The sequence below is a fragment of the Mobula birostris genome, chromosome 18 (genome assembly GCF_030028105.1).
Source record: "Mobula birostris isolate sMobBir1 chromosome 18, sMobBir1.hap1, whole genome shotgun sequence".
NCBI classification, from domain to species: Eukaryota; Metazoa; Chordata; class Chondrichthyes; order Myliobatiformes; family Myliobatidae; genus Mobula; species Mobula birostris.
In genome coordinates, this window is record NC_092387.1 from 14,447,426 (window position 1) to 14,468,979 (window position 21,554).

Consider the following 21,554-nt stretch of genomic DNA (forward strand, 5'->3'; position numbering starts at 1 on the left):
CTAACTATCACTACCACTCTGCTTGACTTTACCCTTCCCTGCTGAGCCTCAGGGCTAGCCAGAATGCTACTGGCCTGGCTGCTACTGCTGCTGTGCCCTGATAGGTCATCACCTCCAGCGGTATCCAAGGGGATATACTTGTTGCTGAGGGGTAACTCTTAACTGGTATAGTTAAGTTTACATAGTAAAATTAAATCAATAATATAGGTCCAATTTAATTTATAACCATAAGATATAGGAGTAGAACTTCCTAGACTTAAGAGGATGTGGGAGGCAATTGCATTGAAATATGTAAAATTCCTACAGGTTTTGAAAAGACGTGCAGGGGTTATGTTTTGCCTGGCTGCAGTATCCAGAATGATAATTCAACATCTCAGAATAAGGGGTTGACCGTTCAGGATTGAAATAAGGAATTCTGTTCATCAAAAGGATAGCGAATCTTTGGAATTCTCTTATCAGGAGCACTGTGAAGACTCAGTCACTGAGATACAAACACAGGTGGAGATTTTTGGATACCAAGAGAATCAAAGGATATGGGGTTAGTAGAAGAAAGTTGTACCAAGGTAAAACATCAGCCATGATTTTATTGAATAAAGAGGGCTATTGTTCTATTTGTTATGTACTGACATTAAATCGTGGACGCATTGGTAATCATTTTCCAATGTTCTACAGATGTTCCAATGTTCTATAGATTCAGGATCAGTTCCTGTGGATTAGAGGGTGGCTAATGTTGTCCCTCTCTTCAAGGAGGGAGGAGGAGAGAAAACAGGGAATTATAGACCGGTTAGCCTGACGTCAGTGGTGGGAAAGATGCTGGAGTCAATTATAAAAGATGAAATTACGACACATCTGGATAGCAGTAACAGGATTGGTCCGAGTCAGCATGGATTTACGAAGGGGAAATCGTGCTTGACCAGTCTTCTGGAATTTTTAGAGGATGTAACTATGAAAATGGACAAGGGAGAGCCAGTGGATGTAGTGTAGCTGGACTTTCAGAAAGCCTTTGATAAAGTCCCACATAGGAGATCAGTGGGCATTAGGGCACATGGTATTGGGGGCAGAGTACTGACATGGATTGAAAATTGGCTGGCTGACAGAAAACAAAGAGTAGCGATTAACGGTCCCTTTCAGAATGGCCGGCAGTGACCAGTGGGGTACCGCAGGGTTCAGTGCTGGGACCGCAGCTGTTTACAATATATATTAATGATTTAGATGAGGGATTTAAAAGTAACATTAGCAAATTTGCCGATAACACAAAGCTGGGTGGCAGTGTGAAATGTGAGGAGGATGTTATGAGAATGCAAGGTGACTTGGACAGGCTGAGTAGGTGGGCAGATGCATGGCAGATGCAGTTTAATGTGGATAAATGTGAGGTTATTCACTTTGGTGGTAAGAACAGGAAGGCAGATTATTATCTAAATGTAGTCAAGTTAGGAAAAGGGAAGCACAACGAGATCCAGGTGTTCTTGTACATCAGTCACTGAAAGCAAGCATGCAAGTACAGCAGGCAGTGAAGAAAGCTAATGGCATGCTGGCCTTCATAACAAGGGGAATTGAGTATAAGAGCAAAGAGGTCCTTCTGCAGCTGTACAGGGCCTCGGTGAGACCACACCTGGAGTAGTGTGCAATTTTGGTCTCCAATTTTGAGGAAGGACATTCTTGCTATTAAGGAAGTGCAGCATAGGTTCACAAGGTTAATTCCTGGGATGGCAGGACTGTCATATGTCGAAAGATTGGAGCGACTGGGCTTGTATACTCTGGAATTTAGAAGGCTGAGAGGGGATCTTATTGAAACATATAAGATTATTAAGGGATTGGACACGCTGGAGGCAGGAAGCATGTTCCCGCTGATGGGTGAGTCCAGAACCAGAGGCCACAGTTTAAGAATTAGGGGTAGGCCATTTAGAACGGAATTGAGGAAAAACTTTTTCACCCAGAGAGTGGTGGATATATGGAATGCTCTGCCCCAGAAGGCTGTGGAGGCCAAGTCTATGGATGCTTTTAAGAAAGAGATGGATAGAGCTCTTAAAGACAGCAGAATCAAAGGTTATGGGGATAAGGCAGGAACTGGATGCTGATTGTGGATGATCAGCCATGATCACAGTGAATGGCGGTGCTGGTTCGAAGGGCCGAATGGCCTCCTCCTGCACCTATTGTCTATTAAGTTGACAGTGCATTCTAGAATGACAAGCTTCTACCAACTGCTCAGCTGTGAAGTGCTCAAGTTAAACGAAATCTCTTGCCAACCTCTACAGCATCACTGAAACTACAGTCATTTTTAAATGTTCTCCTATTCAATTGAACGACAAATCTGAATCTATAGTAATCATTTTATTGAACCACTATTGTAAAATTACTGACAGGTTCACCCCAGGATATGGCGGATTTTGACTCTGAACAGGTCACAAGAACTAGAACAGTCCAGGGGTTGGAAATGTGGCTGTAATTCAAGTTCTCACACAGTGGAAGATGCTGGCAGCTCTGTAGCTTCCAGTACATCCATCCCGTCTGTTTCCCAAATGCTTGCTCGCATGTACAGGATGTATGGGCTGGGAGTTCTTAAGTTGGAGGTGACCTGTGTAATGGTGGTCAGAATCCAGGTAGTTACTTATCCAGGTGTGTAAAGCCCAAAGCACAATTATTACAAAAGGTGTTGGCTGCAGGTGGCATGTGAAAAATAATTGTCTTATTATTTATTTTAATCCTTCAGAAATCAATTTGTTGGTAGTTACAGCATAACTTAAAGGCAAGATCCAACCCTCAAGACAAGTCTGAGCTTGCTTTGCAACACTCTGAGATCCACTATCTGCCTCATCTGACCAACCACCAATGCTCACTCTGATAGCTCCCCTGTCAGTGCACCAAGTAAAGACAGCTTTCCAATACTGAAAGCCAAAGAATGGATTTTCATCTGAATGGCCCAATTAGGACTCAGCTCTGGTACTACCCAGAGTGAGGTTCATGACCATGAATGATCTTGAGGTTGTTGGGAAATTGGAAAAGACACCAGAGATGTAATAAAGAACATTAAGGAGGTGGAAGTGCAGCAAGATGGAGGCAATGAAACCTGTGGCACTCAGCTACTCAAATTACTAAATATTACTAAATATATTACTAAAATGTATTTTGGTTACAATATATGTGATTTTAAAAAATGAGTTTTGCATGAGTGGCCTCTAGAAATGGCCCAGGTTGTAAATCTGGACCTGCCCATAAAAAAAAAGTGGTGCACTGCTGCAACAAGGAAAGGGTGCTTTGTTGCAGCTATAAACATTTTTGCAGGTTGAGACCAGGCATTATCTGACTGAGGATCAAGTACATTAAAAACAAGTTAAAGAAGATAAAACAGAGGTCAAACTAACTTTTCAATTGACAGCTACTTATAGACACAATTTCACATCAGTAATATAAACAAAGGCATCCTTGCAGGAAGAGGGAAAGAAAGGGGAAAAAGAGCTTTGTTTAGAGCCAAGATCAACTGCAGTCTCAGCCATTTTAAAGATCCAAAACACATTCAAAAACAGTCACAGAGCTCATATTTTCCTGCTTCCTTTAAATTTGTTTGGGTGGCTTCATTATGGGGACAGTACAGATAGAAACATGAGCATACAGTAGAAAGTTCCAATGAAATTGAAAATAATTGGATATGGCAACACATTCTACAGATTCACCACCCACTGGCTGAGGAAATTCCTCCTCAACTCAGTTTTAAAGGGGTATCCCTTTATTCTGGGGCCATACCCTCAGATTCTAGACTCCCCAACTGAAGGAAACACTCTATCCAGGCCTTTCCATATGCATTGTATGGACATGGGTTCCAATGAGATCCCTACTCAGCCTTATGAGCTCTGAGTACAGGCCGAGACACATCAAATGCTCCTCATATGTTAAAGCCTATTATTCCTGGGATCATTCTTGTGAACCTACACTGAAGGCTCTCCAGGGCCAGCACATCTTTCCTTAGATATAAGGTGCCTAAAATTTATATGCTCAAACTTGCACTTGCAAAATATGTCGGTTATTATAATGAAAATCTGTGGCTGCGCTTGTTTTCTTCTTCCCATATTTGGAGCTAAACAATGGAATTAAACTAAACTTTGTGGTTCCACTAGCCAGTGCAACTGAACCAATTCAAGCACAGTGTTTCAAAAATTTAAAAATGCAGATGGTGAAATAAAGAGAAAATATTGGAAATATTAAGATTAGGCTGCATCTATGAGTAGAGAAGCAGAGCTAATGATAGTTCTGTTTTCCTTTGCAAGTTCTGTTTTCCTTTGCATAGATGTGGCTTGAGCTTCTGACTATTTCCAGCATTTTGTTTTTAAGATCAGCCTTTCACTGGCTGGCTGGACATAGCCAGGCTCAGCAGCTTTTTCATAGTTTTAATCTCATCACTGAGGCAATGGAGAGGGTGATGGAATATCCAGCCATGGATTTTTGCTGTCAACCTTTACCCAGAGGCAACAAGCCACCTCTGGAAAGCATAAGATTCCAGCTGACGTTTCTTTGCATCCTTCTCAAAACGCTAGACTAAATTCACGGTCATAGCTCATAGCTTCTTTTCAAAAATTATTAAGTTTATTCAAAGGTTGCATAATAACTTATGCATTACAATCCACATTGCTTATTCTTTGTTATTAAGAAACAAAAAGCCAAACTACATTTAGATCTTTTTTTCAGGACTTACCAATACTTTTAGCAACTAGACCTGTGGCAGAATCTGGGAACACAGATAATGTGCGACTATCTCTTTGTCCAACAGAGCTGTTATTACTGAATTCCCATCTTTTTTGTTGCAATTGCTGCAGCCAAAATCTCATAACCTGTGCGTTGGGAGCCTGTCACAAAGGAAAAAAACGTCAATATCTCTCCTTTAACAAAAAAATTATTAGAGAAATTTAATATTAATGTAAAGCCCCAGCTTGAGACACCAATAATTGTAGATGTCTAGCTTTCTCCTGTACCCAAAGACAGGTTTCTGATGACAAAGGTTAGTAACTCCATCTGATCAGGGATACTGCGTGGCCTTGGCCACAAAGAATTGAGGAGTGCACAGAATGCTAGCATATACCCCAATATACTTGAAAATGAGTACATAGCATTGAAAAAATCATGACCAGAATGCTAAATACTTCAAGTCTGAAGTTTCATCTGCATTCACAGATTAAAACTAACTAATTTTATTAATGCAACAGTACAAAATTGGTACACTTTAGAATTCAATAGCTTTTTATGAAGGATAGCAATTATTAAATCTGGCATTGAACCATGTAATACTAGAAGATACAAGCTTTGAGAATTTTCCGAATTGTCTGGCTAAGTGGAAACTATGGGGTGATACACCCAGCAGTGGCAGCTGGCCATCCTCCTGAAAACCCCATATACACTCACCCGGCCTCATCAAACTACAAAAAATGTCATCGAGCAAAACTAAACAGCTTCTCTGTCTGCAAATCCTGAATGACATGAATAACTCCAGCAACTTGTTTTTATTTTCAGATTAACTGCATATACAGCTTATTTTGTATTTAATCAAAATAATTGGCTAGTACAATAAAGGTTTATAGTTACAGAAAATATTTCACAGACTGTCAAAACTTTTATACAATACAAAAATTTGCAGGCTGATTATTTAATGCCAAGTGATGGGAATTTTTCTGGGTGCTTGAAAATGTTTTGATGATAAGGCCCAGTAATTTTATGGTAAAGTTAATCCTAATTACAAGAAATTTTTTTGAAAAAAGGAAGTCCCTGAAAGACCAAATGAAACTTTTCAGTAAACTATTGACATTGTTAAAAATTCACTGGTAAGTGAACAATCTCTTTGAATAACAAATTCACACATCTCTTTCCCTCACCAACAGAACAAACACACAAAAAAAAACCCTTCAGTCAGTCTTGATGCTGTTACTAATGCTTGCAAATCAAATGTGTGAACACAGGATGTTGGTTTATCACAACTATTTGACCAACAGATAGGCTTATCGGTATTTATGACTGAATCAAGTCTCCTGCCTGACACTGTTATAGAGTCATAGAACACTACAACACAGAAACAGACTCTTCGGTCCATCTAGTCTGTGCCAAACTATTAATCTGTCAAATCTCACTGACCTGCACCCAGCCAATAGCCCTCCATACCCTTCCCATCCATGTACCTATCCAAATTTCTCTTAAATGTTGAAATCAAACCTGCATCTACCACTTTTGGTGGCAGCTCATTCTATATTGTCACTACCCTGAGTGAAGAAGTGCATCATGTTCTCCATAAACATTTCACCTTTCACCCTTAACCTATGACCTATTTGTTCTAGTTTTGCCCAACCTCAGTGACAACCGTATCTATCCCATGGAAAGTAACACCTTGCCCTCAAATGTTTTGTTGATTTTAAGAAATTAAGAATTATCACAAAACAAATCAAACCAAACTGGGAAGGAAATAAGTGGACATTAACTCCATACTTTGAAACAAATTAGATAAATTTCACAAGATTCCAGTTGTCTAATTTCAGACAACGCAAAGAAATATCACTTAAAAATCTATTCAAATGTCAGGCCAAGAATTTGTATAGAATTCTAAATTGAACCTGGAACCATCGTACATTAATGTTACTGCACAAAGTGTAGTACCGTAGTAAAGAAAGTAAATTTTCACGTGATCAAGAAGAGAAATTGCCCAAAGAAGATTTAGTGAATCACAATTCTGGGAGCATGCTTTCCTGGAGCTCATAAAATCCAGAGTTTGATCACCTCAGTCTGCCCTTGTGGGTTTGAGGTGTCTTTGAACAACTCATGTTGAGCTTTACTTCAAGGTTAATCCAGTCCTCAGACCTACTTTTAAAGGATCTTCTACCCTTTCAACTTCCTTCAAACAGTACCTCTCCTTGGCTAGTGCAGTTATGAACTGCTTCCTTTCCAAAGGTATTGTGCCCATCTCAAAACTATAATGGCTCTTCAGATGATGGTCTGCACTAAAGGCAACATTAATCACCAACCAGAAGGTGTGGCCTCCTAGTAACTTTTAGTTACAAAATTTTCAACAAGTTTGTAGATAACTTTTAAGGCACAACAAATACATTTCTAATTCAGAGCAATATGTAGAATGCCTTATTTTCTCACTTAAGTTTGTCCATTGTAAAAAAAACTGAGCACACTATTTAAATCATGAGTTGCCTCATTTTATCATTGGTATACTAATTCTTTCAGAGTATTATTTGATCTAGTTTCATTGTCTCTCAACTTGACCTAGCCTACAGTCTCACTGGTTTCCTTTACTATGTCGCTGACCGGCAGACAATGCTCTCACTGTTTTCTGCACAAGTGGAACACCCACCCACCTTGGCATCAGATTAGATAGTCACATCTTTCATTCCCTATTGTCTCTATGTTCTCCCTTCTGTTGTAGCATGTTTGAGTGTGTGAATCTCAGTGCTGACCATCTACTGCATCTTTTAGATTTGCCGCATGAAAATGCAAAACAATCATGGGAATTACCTACCAACTATGCTAAAAATTACCATGTTCAACTAGGGCCTTGCCCATCTGATAGGCATAGGCTATGTGGAGATACTTAAATCAACTCTGTCCTAGCACAAAATGCATAACGTGAACAAGACCAAGAATTAAAAATATGTTGTTTCATTTAGTGCTATTTTACATTAAGACTGCAGCACGAAATTCTAAATCTAATACTCTTTTGGAAGCTCTGGATCTTTGAGGGACTGAATGAATTTACACTGAAGGTATTCTCATATTTTGACCATTTTATTTTTCCAATGTTCCCTGCCATTCTTATACTCTCAGTCAACTTTAAGCTATACGTACATCGTCTGACTTGTTCAAGTTTAGGATCTGCAGTGCACTGGCAGAAAAAAGTAATGAGGTAGAACAAAAACCTATTGGAAAGGAGCCAGGTAAAAGAGTTACTCATATCGTACAACAAAAAGCCACAGGCTCAATAAGTCAAATGGCCTTCTATCGTGGTGCTATAATTCCAATCCCTATCAATGCCATGCCCAAAGGATACACAAATTTAATCTGGGTGAACTTTTTATGTAAACTAGATTCCAAAGTGAACAAAGTTCTTGCTGAAAAGTAAATCAAGTCATTTTTTATTATCATTTCGACCATAACTGCCAGTACAGTGCACAGTAAAAACAAAACAACGTTCCTCCAGGACAGTGGTGCTACATGAAACAACACTAAACTACACTAGACTAAATGAGACAACACAAGGCTACACTAGACTACGTAAGACAACACAAAAATTACACTAGACTACAGACCTACACAGCACTACATAAAGTGCACAAAACAGTGCAGGGCAGTACAATAAATAATAAACAAGACCATAGGCAGAGTAGAGGACAAACTACACTATAATAATAAATGATGTATATGTCAGTCTAGACTCTGAGTATTAAGGAGTGTGATGGCTTGGGGGAAGAAACTGTTTCACAGTCTGGTCATGAGAGCCCAAATGCTTCGGTACATTCTGCCAGATGGCAGGACAAGACATCTGCACAGGAACCACGGTGTATAGAAAACATACAGAAAATTGCTCAATGTAGTTCAGTCCAATTTTCATTTAATCAGCACTGTTTATTAGTTAAGTTGTATGACTGAATTTCTGGACACATTTAAACGCTTCACATCCAAGTGCCATATTAATTGAAAATATTTCCCCAAATACCTGAAAGCAGGGACACAACTTAATTGTTTACTTAGAGACAAGTAAACAAATACAGTAGTTCAGCAGATAGAGGTTTCAAAAGATCATTGCACACATTTGTATTGTGTACCAAGATACAGTAAAGTAACATTACCAAACCTAAAATTCCAATCTCTATAAAACCTGAAAGAACAATATCTACGCAAGTTACAGTTGAGACTCTCTAAAAACAAATTATTGCTTGAGTAACAGCAAATACTTTCACAGTTTAAATTGCGTAAAGACAAAACTGTAAAAAAAGCAGAGTGGGAACAAACATGAAAGGCTTTTTGCTCGACGTTCTGCAGTTTCAAACAGAAAAGCTGAAGGCTCATCAGCCAAGCTAACTGGAATTTGAAAAGGCCACTTAAAACACTCAGCTCCCATGTACAGCTGCTCACCTCTGCTTACTACTCAACAGTTTATAAATATACTAGCAACATACACACGTCCTTAAAGCGCCCTGCTTCATACCCACTAGAAAAACCTATAAAATCCTTCAGCAAAGAACTTTAAATTAAAAATGACCATGGGGACCAGTTACCAGATGCTGAACAGAAAACTCCTATGAAACTTGACCATTCAATTTTAACAAATGAATATCGTCCTCACTTTCATTGCACAAAGCATGAGCCCAGGGTAAGAAAACAACCAAAACCTCTGAATTTTGGCAATCATTATCCTTCTAATTATCTACTACTTAATGTTTTAAGTCAGATAAAGGGTCATAATCATTCATGAAACTGATATCAGCAAACGTTCCGGTGCTGATGAATTCTCGAGCCACGACTGTGGCCGTCGTCAATGCTAAAGGGACAACCTTTGGCCACCTGGTGGTACAGTCCACCATGGTAAGGAAGTGCGTGAAACCACTGGGGGGGGGGGGGTGTGGAAAGAGGACCATCAAGATCTACATTGACATGGTTAAACCGTCGCCCGCCGGCACTCCACACACAAGCTGCAACCCAATCGCGCACGTCCTTTCTAAGGCAGTGCAACAGAAAGTTTAGTGCGACCAGTTTCTGTAAAGCCTTCCGGCCTGGATGCAAGAGGCCATGTACGGAGTCAAAACTGTCCAACTCCAGTTTGCAAGGCTGACTGGTTGACACCGCACAGGAGAGAAACTCTAGCTTTTTCGAACTTAATGTCAGCCAACTGCAGGTCCATGACTGCTGTTCGGTTAGTCTGGACCTCTGGGTCAGTAGCCTGATTGGCTGCCTTGCCAGCATAGTCAACCCTAATGTGTCTGACCGTAACAACTGGCTCTGAGAGACAATCAACCACAGCATTATCTTTCCTCTTGCTATGTTGTGTATCAGTTGTGAACTCTGATATGTAGGCCAGTGGGCATTGCTGCCATGCAGAACAAGGGTCTGATATTTTGGCCACAGCATGTACAAGGGGTTTGTGGTCAACAAAAGCTGTGAAATGTCAACCCTCTGGAAGAAAATGAAAATGGCAGACAACCAGATAGAGATCGAGAAGCTCACAGTCAAACATGCTGTACTTCCTTTCGGGGGGGGACGGAGCTGCCGGCTGAAGGAGGCGAGCGGCTGCCACACGCCTCCAAACAATTGTTCGTACACAGCACCCACAGCATAGTCCGAAGCGTCAGTAGTAATGACTATGGGTGCTTTGGGGAGTGGGTGTGCCAGTAGTGTCACGTCAGAAAGAGCTTGTTTGGTATCATCAAATGCCCTGGTCACGTCCACTGATCAGTCAAGCATGTGATTGGGGTATTGCCTTTAAGCGCATTATACAGGGGGAGCTTAACTTCATCAGCTCGCGGAATGAAGCGATGACAGAAACTCACCATGCCTAAAAATTCCTGTAGTTTTTTTTGTAATGGGAAATCCATAATAGTGGCTATTTTTAATGGGAGGGGTTTGGCGTCTTCTACAGAGATGTGATGGCCAAGAAAGCCAATAGTTGACAACCCAAACTGGCATTTAGCAGGGTTAATAATGTTGGCTTAGACACTCAAAAAGTGTGCAGAGCTAAGATATGCATTCGAATTAATGCACTGGTGACAAGTATGTCATTCAGGTAAACAAAAAGAAAATCCAAAGTCTTTTAATACAGAGTCCATCAGCCATTGGGAAGTCTGTGCCGCATTTTTCAGCCCAAAAAGCAAGTGCAGAAACTCGCTGTTTTGGGAATGTCCTCCTAGCACACAGGCACCTGATGGTAGCCACTAACTAGATCAACCTTGGAAAAAAATTAACTTACAGTTAAACGTGCCAAAAAGTCTTGGATGTGTAGGACAGGGTAAAGATTGGGGATGGTGGCCTCGTTTTTGTAATTGTCACAGGGGCAGCAACCACCATCGGATTTAGGGACCATAAAGGAGGGGTGAAGCCCAGGGGGCTATTTGGCCAGCAAACAATGCCAAGTCTCTCCATGATGGCAAACTCAGACTTCGCGGTGGCCAGCTTTTCTAGATCCAGCCTACGCGCGTGGGCATGGAACTGGGGGGCCAGTTGTAGAAACGTGGTCCTCGGCCTCATGTTTTGTGACTGTAGTGGAGAATGTGCGCTAAGTGTGCTTTGGGAATGCACCCAGTAAACTCATATGCGGTGGTGCATGTGCTTAACAGAGCCATTGTCAGGGACTTACTGGGGGAGCAGGGTAACGACCTAAAGTCCTTGACATCCACAAGCTCGCATTTCTTCAGATTGACTAACAGTCCTGGGGCACACAGGAACTCGGCACCAAGCGAAGTCTAATCACTTTAGCCGGGACAAAGTCCCATGTGTAATGGCGCCCACTGAAGCATAGCATCGCCCATCGTGTTCCATAAGTCTGGATCCTGCTGCCGTTGGCGGCTTCCAGTGAAGTTTCATTGCTCTTTGCCTCCTCATCAATAGGCGATGCTAGCAGCACACTCACTTGAGCATGTGTGTCACACAGGAAGCGTCACCCTGCAAGGGAGTCTGTAATGAACGGTAGCCGACCCTGGCAGCTGGAACTCACAGTGTTCACGGGACCTCTGACATCCCCATGCACTGGCATCAAAGCTGTAAGGCAGTCGGAACTTAATTGCATCCGTAGCAAAGTCAGTGTGGTAAAAACTCAGTCGCTGGTGTCTTCTGTTTCACAGCCATGTGTGTCCTTATATTGGGGCCTTGCTGACTGGGCTTACTGAGTTAGCAAAAGGAGGAGTGATGCACTGCTACCTGGTTGAGTGTAGACTAACAGCCATTTTAGCAAGCTCCCTATAGTCCATCACAGGTGCATTAATGAGGCTATATGAACCTGATCAGGCATTTGCTGCATGAAGAGTTTCTTAAAAATAAAACAAGGATGGCAGTTTCCCAGGAGAGACAGCATGTGGCCCATTAGCCGTAAAAGATGAGTTTTTGGCAATCGGTATTTATCGTGTTCAGGTGGGTGGTCAAACAGGCTCACCACTCTCACAGCCATGGAATGATGCTGAGTGATGTGACACATAGAAATATTTGGTGTTCTTGTGGTTTCTCACAGTGCGATTTGGGACTCAGCTTGTACAAACCAAGCAACAGCAATTTAGATTAGATTAGATTGGATTAGATTAGATTATGAGGACATGCAGTTCTCTTTTATTGTCATTTTGTAATGCATGCATTAAGAAATGATATAATATTCCTCTGGTGTGATATCACAGAAACACAGGACAGACCAAGACTGAAAAACTGGCAAAAACCACATAGTTATAACATATAGTTACAACAGTGCAAACAATACTGTAACTTGAAGAACAAGCCGTGAGCACGGCAAAAAGTTCAAAGTCTCTTGAAAGTTCCACATCTCACACAGATGGGAGAAGGAAGAAAACTCTCCCTGTCATACCCAACCACAGTCCGACTCTGAGTCGTCCGAAGACTTCGAGCTCCGACCAGCCTTCTGACACCGAGCACTGAGCACCATCTCTGCCGAACGCTTCGACCTCAGCCCCGGTCGCCAGCAGCAGGCAAAGCCGAGGATTTTGGGCCCTTCCCTCCGGAGATTCTCCATCGCACAGTAGCAGTGGCAGCAAACCAGGCATTTCAGAAGTTAATCCAGGTGTTTCTCCGTGCTCTCATGGCTGTCTCCATCAAATCAGAATTGTGCACGGCATCCTACTTACAAATACGCTATCATTTCAGCGGAGAGGCTACGCGTGCTGCGCCACACCGCCATCTTCTCCTCCTCCCTCATTTTGCTCACAAAACTCCAGCAATTTCAAAATGACACATTGGCCGACATGTTCAATATCTCTGGAACCATCCTGGAGCATCGGAATCACCAATGTTGTTTCTCGCAAATAAATATGGCAGAGTCGTTTTATGTTTAAGTAAAACTGTAACAACTCATTTATTGTACTCCAAACTCTGAACACAAAGAGCAGTAAAAATACTTTATGTAATTACATCATCACGTCAGACCAGCCTCTTAAAGTGAATTCCAACTCATTGTGGGTGACTGTGAATTATGTACATTTCCACCAATTAAATTAACCTACAGTGCAACCACTCAGAATGCTCTCCACAGTACATCTGTAGAAATTTGCTAGAGTCTTTGGGGGCATTCTAAATTTCCTCTTAGTCTTTCTCCCCGATTTCTGCCCTCAATTGCATATTTCTCAGTCAAGTTCTCTTCTGCATTCTCTGCTCCAAAAAAACATAGCCTATGCATTATAACTGAAACACTCCACCCCAGGCAACATCTAGGTGACTTTCTTCCACACCCTTTCCAGTGCAATGTTATTCTTACTCCCATACGATGACAAGAAATGCATTAAGTACTCCAGCTGTTTTATATATATGTCGTTCCATATCCTTCCTGCTCTTATATACTCAATCTGAGCTAATGAAGCAAATATCCTGTATGGCTTCCCAACCACTTAAAATCCACAGGAAGTGAAAATTGACAATTCCTGCATTATAATTTGTCCAGGGCAGAATATATGCTTCTAAAAGAGCTGTTACTGAAAGGGCTTTCAGTTGTAGAGCTTATTTCAGGAACAAACTTGGGCAATGTTGTATATTGCTAAATGCTTCTTTGTCTGGATCGGTGTCAGATGGCAGCTAGGAAAGGAATGGAGTTAATGTCTAAAGAAATACAAAATGCTGGAGGAACTCAACAGGTCAGGCAGCATCTATGGAAAGAAATCTATGGAGTTGGCATTTTGGAGAAGATTTGGTGTTCAAGATTTCCAGAAACTGCAAAATCTCGTGCCTGATGTTCAAAGAATGCTGATTTTGAAGCATACTGAAGGCAATAGTACTGGCCTTTCCAATATTTGCTGAGTGAAATTCTAGTGACAATGAAGCCATGTCACTAAATTTGCATTTCTTGTTGGAAAAAAGGTAATGGCAAAATTAAATGCCTGTCCTTATGGAATCAAGACAGAGGAATTAATAATGAGAAATAATGGGAAGCAATTTTAATCAAATTTTAGTGTCTCTGTTGCTAATGATTAAAGAGAAAAACAGAGAGCAGTTTATAATAATGAGTTACATTAGAGAAAAATAATTGTACAAACTAATGATCTAGGAGCTAACAAATTTCTTGATTGATAATTAATGGAGGCAGAGGATTGCAGAAGATTAAATCGATCTAATTAATTACACAGACCATTGTCCCACTGAGTCACAGCCCTTCCTCAATGTTCCAAGCAAAAGTGGTTGACTATCCATAAACATTCTCAGCACCTTTCTAAATTGGGAGAGGATCTTTCCGCCTCCAAGCTTTTGCCTATGCAAGCATAATCTGCAAACTGTGGCTTAAGGGTTGAGGTTGAGGTGACCACGGTTCTGGAGTAGAGACAAGATTGTCTATAGATTAGCTTCATGACAGCATTATAGCAAGAAAGATGAGAAAAGTGTATGTTTCACCAAAAATAATTTTGAACAGAGATTGGATCTATCAGGAAAGCTCTAAACGGGTAGTCAAAACCGCCAAATGCGTCACCAGCACATCTACCATCAAGGACTATATATATATATAGAGTGTGTGTGTGTGTGTGTATATATATATATACACACACACATACAGAAAGGTGCCAGAAAAAGGCCAGCAATATCATGAAAGATCCTAACCATCCTGCTCATGGATTGCTTGTCCCAGTCCCATCAGGGACAGGCTACGTAGTAACAACACCAAGACCATCAGACTCAAAAACAGTTTCTTTTCCCAAGCAGTAAAGCTGATCAACACCTCCATCCACTAACCCACGCCTTCACAACCCCCACCCCCACTACTTTATCACTTCCTATCAGAATCACCTTGTACACAGACACTCCTGTACCTAGCATCACTTTATGTATGTATAATCTATCTTATGCATTTATATTTATTGTGTTTTGTTGTCTTAGCCTGCTATTTTTATATGCTGCGTTCTCCTATACACTTCTGTACTGGAAGTGACATTAAATAATCTTGAATCATATATTTATTTGTTAAGACCATGGCTGGCACACATGAGGTGACAGGCAAGATTAAGGCAAATTCACCCTGCCAGCCAGATTTGAGAAGGATGCTATCGTTACCCTTGACTGAGGATGTTTAATGTTTTTTGAGAAAGACCGGTAACAGTGATTGAGGCCTCTCCCTGAATTTCTGAGTTGGTGTACACTGAAAAGCACATTTATTGTAACTGAAGAGAGACATAACCCACACAGAAATCCAGGAAGCATCTCTTCCACCAATGGGAGGAGGGAGCTGAGAACCTTGGTAATAACTGTTCTTCTGAGATCCTTCAGTAATTACAACCACATTGGTCTTGCTTCTGGCAGATGGTCATGATTATACATTATGTAACTTTGATCATTTGCCAAATACATTGGAACCTGAACCATGTCCTTTCTACCCAGTTTGAACACTGGTAAAGACATTTTCGCCCAACATGTCCACTACCCAAACTCGTCCTATATTCCTCTAAATCCTTTTTTTATCCATATATTTAGCCAAATATCTTTTAAACATTGTAACTATGTATATCTGTCTTTATCATTTTCTCATGGCTAGCCACCAACCCACTGCATGACGTACCATAAGAATAGGAGCAATATTAGGCCATTCAGCCTACTGAATCTGCTCGGCCATTCCATCATGGCTTATTTATTATTCCTTGAACTTTGAACTGTCAAACCCATTCCCCTGCCTTCTTTCATGGCCTTACAAATCAAGAACCTTTCAACCTCTGCTTTAGGTATACCCAATATACAATTGTCCGTGGCAATGAATTCCACAGATTCACCACCTTCAGGCTAAAGAAATTCCTCCACATTTCTGTTCTAAAGGGACATCTTTCTACTTTGAGGGTGTGCTTGCTCAAAATCTAGCAGTTGCCCCAGTATAGGAAATATCCTCCCCACATCCATCTAGGCCTTTTAATATTTGATAGGTTTCAATGAAATCACACCTCATTTTTCTAAACTCTAGAAAGTACAAGCACAGAGCCATCAATGCTCCTCATACGTTAACCCTTTCATTCCCAGGATAATCATGTAAACTTCCTCTGCACCCTTTCTAATGCCAGCACATCATTTCCTAGATAAGGAGCTCAAAACTGCTCAACAATCCAAGTATGGTCTGACCAAGCCTTATAAAGCCTGACAAATCAGATTATTGCATGTATATTCTAGTCCTCTCGAAATGAATGCTAATACTACATTTGCCTTCCATACCACTGACTCAACCTGCGAGGGAATCCTGCTCAAAGACTCCTAAGTCCCTTTGTATCTCTGATTTCTGAATCTTCTTCCCATTTAGAAAATAGTCTATACTGTACCTTTATTCCTTCCACCAAAGTGCATGGCAATACACTTCTCTACACTGTATTCCATCTGCCACATCTTTGCCCATTCTCCTAATTTCTCAAAGTCCTTCTACAGACTCCCTGCTTCCTCAACAGTACCGGCCTATACGCCTATCTTTGTATCATCCACAAACTTGGTCACAAAGTTATTAATTCCGTCATCCAAATCATTGACATACAACATGAAAAGAAGCAGTCCTAACAGTGAACCCTGCAGAACATCACTAGTCACTGACAGCCAAACAGAAAAGGTCTCCTTTATTTCCACTCTTTGCCTCCTGCCAGACAACTAATCTTCTATCCATGCTAGCATTTTTCCTGTAATACCATTGGCTCTTACCTTGTTAAGCAGTCTCACATGCAGCATCTTGTTAAAGTCCTTCTGAAAATCCACGTAAACAACATCCACTGACTCTTATTTCTCTATCCTGCCTGTTACTTCCTCGAAGAACTCCAACAGGCAAGATTTCCCCTTAAGGAATACATGCTGACTTCAGTCCATTTTACCATGTGCCTCCAACATCCCCAAAGCCTCATCCAATAATGGACACACACATCTTACTTAACTATAGGCTAACAGCCCTATAGTTTACAGTCATTTGTTTTCCCCCCTTCCTACAGAGTTGAATGACATTTACAATTTTCCAGTCCTCTGTAACCATTCCAGAATGTACTGATTTTTGAAAGATCGCTACTAATGCTTCCACAATCTCTTCAGCTCCCTCTTTCAGAAACCCTGGGGTGTAGTCCATCTGCTCCAGGTGGCACAACTACCTTCAGACCTTTCAGCTTCCTAAGCATCTGCTTCTTGGTAAGAGCTACTACACTCATTTCTGCTCCCTGAGACTCTTGAATTTCTGGCACAGTGCTGGTATCTTCCACAGCGAAGGTTGACGCAAAATACTTACTATGTTTGTTACCGTTTCTTAGTCCCCTTTACTACCTCTCCAGCATAATTTTCCAGTGGTCCAATATCCACTGTCTTACACTTTAGTATCTGAAAAACCTTTGGTATCATCTTTTACATCCTTGGCTAGCTTACCTTTACATTTCATCTTTATTCTCCTTATTACTTTTTTAGTTGCCTTCAATTGGTTCTTAATAGCTTCTTAATCATCTAGCTTGCAACTAATTTTTGCTATATTATACAAAGTATAAAGTAAAATTTATTATCAGAGTACCTACATGTCACCATATACAACCTTGAGATTCTTTTTCCTGCGGGCGTACTTAGCAAATCTATAGAACATTAACTGTAGACTGTAAACAGGGTCAATGAACAACAAACTATGCAAATGCAGACATAAAAAATAGCAATAAATAACTGTTCCCAGAAACTACAGTCGTTGCTGTTCTACCATCGTCCCTACTAGTGTCCCCTTCCAATTTTGGCCAGCTCCTCTGCCTGTAATTCATCTATTCCACTGTTATACTGATACATCTGATTTTAGCTTCTCCCTCTCAAAATAGAGGGAGAATTCTATCATATTATGGTCACTGTCTCTTAAGGATTCCTTTACCTTAAGTTCCCTAATTAAATCTTACTCATTACACAACACCCAATCCAGAATTACCTTTTCCCTAGTGTCTCAACCATAAGCTACCCTAAAATATTATCTCAGAGACATCTTACAAATTCCTTTTCTTGTTATCTAGCACCAACCTGATTTTCCCAATCGACCTGCACACTGAAATTCCTCATGACTATTGTAAAATTGCACTTTTTACATGTCTTTTCTATCTCTCATCGTAATTCGTATCCCACATCCCGGCAACTGTTTGGAGGCCTGTGTATAACTCCCATCAGGGTCTTTTTAATCCTTGCAGTTTCTTAACTTACACATACTGATTCTATGTCACCTCTTTCTAATAATTGGATTTCATTTTTTCAAACCAACAGTCGCCCTTTCTCCTCTGCCTGCCTGTCCTATAGACACAATGTGTACCCTTCTATGTTGAGCTCCTATGATCTTCTTTCAACCATGACTTAGAGATGCCCATAGCATCATACCTGCCAATTTCTAACTGTGCTATAAGATCATCTACCTTATTCCATATACTGCATGAATTCAAATATAACACTTTCAGTCCCATATTCATCAATCACCCTGGTCAATTTCTCACCCATGTTACCAGAAGTTAAATTCTTACCCTTTTTGTCTTTTTATTTATTCTGGAGACTATCGTAATGACTCCTGCACTCTCCTTCCCTTTTATTTTATCCTCGCTTTCCAATCAGTTGAACCTACTATTTAGTTTAAAAGCACACTTCAACCCACCCCACTGACTGCAATTTTGCCCTATCATCTGCCTATCCTTCACCACAGTTTCACTACACTCTGAATCTACTTGCAGGTGCAAATGTTGCCAAGCAAGCAAAACAAAAGCTGAAGATTTTAATCATAGCAATGCAATTAAATGATCACCAAAAGGAAGCCTCCAGCTGCAGTTTATTTTTTATTGAGCGAACTATTGTTGAAAATGAGCAGTCAGAAAATGAACAATGATGTTTAAAAATAGCTGAGAAGCTATAAAAGGCAGGTCAAGACTCTTCACTGATTTCATTACTAGAGCAAAACCACAATGGGTCTGTAGCCATGTGACTCAACACAAGCTGAGAAATAACAATATACAGCTGTGTTCTTTTAAGTATGGGCCAGAGATTCACTCAGAGGACACCAAGCATCCTGCCAAAGAAAGGGGGAAAGTTGAAACATACTTCCCAATTTAAGCTACCTTAGTGAGACCCAACCATAAGTGGTCTGCCACACTGACATAAAAAAGCTGGAAAAGAAAGAATAAATCTAGATTTTTCTAAAATGTTCAGCTCCTATACAGCACATGGCTACAGAAAATGAAATACAGATGTAAAACAAACTTTTGGTAAACCAAAAACTAGCTGAAAAGTTTAGCATTGACATATTATCCGAAGTATTTATTGCTAAATTCTAACTATCCCATAGTATCCTGCCAAGGAATTTCAGAAAGCAGTTAAGAATCAACTATATTTATCTGAAGTGACACCAACCAGATCAGGTTATGAGATTTTGTTTCCCCAGCCCCCCCCCCTCGCCAAAGTGAAGTAGTGAATCACCTTCACTTTTAATAACAATGTAGGGGTGTTGTTATCACTCAATGCTGTTACTAATCTTTTAATCCAGAAACAATTATAAGTAAATTCTCTAGCCCATAGTACTAAATTGCAATTTATGACTTCAAATCAATAGTCCATGATTATAGACATGAAGCCAATAAAGGCAACCCCCATGTTACAGCTGTTGGGATTGCAGAAATTTGCCCTTACAGAATTTGCAAATCACTAACCCAAAGAAAAAGAGACAGAGAACAAAATTTTCTCTTACAAAATATAAAATTAGACAAATAAAATTGTGTAAGATTTGTACAAGTGTAGATGGGAGGTTCTGCTCCCACTAAGAAATGAGGAGAATCTATTCAATGGTCACTCAGCCCACTTAAGTCTTTCCCCAAAGGAAAGCTGGATCTGGAAAAGAAGGACAGTCTCAAGAGCCAAATACCAGTATAAACTTTGCTTAAGGTATTAAGAGTCAGTATTGGGTCATAAACCCGATGGACTTGCATAAAGTTTCACTATGTTCTAATCAACGACCTCTATAAACAGAAACTGGTATTACTGTATCTGAAAGATACAATAATTAAGATTCCCATCTGCACCCAGCAGTTTCACTGGATCCTCATTTTAGTCTGGTTTCAGTTTCAAAGGACAAAATGCAAGACAGTTCTCCATGGTCAGAACTCCTTGGAATGCAAATGACTTCTGCTGCACTGATTCAGCTGAAAGGCAGAATTGAGACAAAAGCCCTTAGCAGGGATGATGGGATCTTATCCAAACCAGCCTCAGGAAGACTTCATGAAGTTCTTCATGAATACAGAAATAAATAACCAATAAAGAACATCTAATTTAGATATCAACTTAAAGGGCCATGCTCTCATCGTACAACATACCATACTCAATCGGCCTACCAGTCCCAAGTTAAAGACAGATCTCTACCACATAAGCCAATAGAGTAACATTTGGGGAGACTGTTACTGTAAGAAATTATCCACAATTCAGCTAAAAAAAAAATGCCTTGAGAGTTTAAAGACCTCAAAAGTACAGGCATCTTCACCTTTGCTGTCCATAGCATAACCAAAGTCAACAAAGACTTTCTCCAATTGTGCTATCACCAATTAGTTGTGCAGAGCTACTAGCTACCTAGAAAAGACTAGACTCTTGACTGCTGTCTAATGACTGATTAGAAACCTCTCTTTACAGTGATCGCGAAGTTATGGAGTCTCATTGCCTAAGGTCCATCATGCTTTCAATGCAAATGCAGAAGTGCAACCCAGAAACAATAACTATCTGCCCCAGGTGGTTGCACTCTCTTGTACTGCTCCCTATCCAGATAATTTCTATGAAGGACAAAGAAATGAGGAAGCTGTCAACAAACACTGTAATTCTTGCCAAGCTCCACAATAATGCACATATCAATCAGAAGGACTGTGTAAAGTAGCAGTATGCTTACTACAAGTGATCAGAAAGATGAAAAAATTTCACTAATACCTTTCCCATTATTAGGAGGTGTCCAGCTATGCCACTTGTGCCAGCATTTGGGTTTGATTATGCTTTAAAGATAGCATAGATATTTCATTCCTTGCAAGCTAAAAATCTACTGAGCAACTCCCCTAATTTGAAGAACGCTGCAACAAATTCCATTATATGACTCACCAAGCAAAATATCAATAATTACTTGCACAACAATAATTGTACAATAATTTGCTGCACTTTAGTTAATAAATAACTTGTTCAATCGTAGACAGAGCACAAACCTCTGGATAGTAAAAGGCTCCTAACAGAAGATTCAGGGAACGGAAATTGGTTTAAATCATAGTCGACTTCCTTAAAAATAACAACATACAAAATGCTGAAGGAACACAGCAGGTCAGGCAGCATCTATGGAAATGAGTAAACAGTCAATGTTTCGGGCCGAGACTCTTCTTCAGCACTGGAAAGGAAGGGGGAAGATGCCATCATATAAAGGTGGG

General features: G+C 40.4%; 1 protein-coding gene across 2 annotated transcripts in view; it reads right to left on the bottom strand.

Annotated features, from left to right (window-relative positions):
• tbc1d2b (TBC1 domain family, member 2B) overlaps nucleotides 1-21,554 on the bottom strand; it is a 113,358-nt gene that overhangs the window by 77,661 nt on the left and 14,143 nt on the right. For both annotated transcript variants that reach the window (XM_072282239.1, XM_072282238.1), the window contains exon 2: nucleotides 4,688-4,838. In XM_072282239.1, the coding sequence (XP_072138340.1) occupies nucleotides 4,688-4,838 (151 nt within the window). The remainder of the gene's footprint in view (nucleotides 1-4,687; nucleotides 4,839-21,554) is intronic.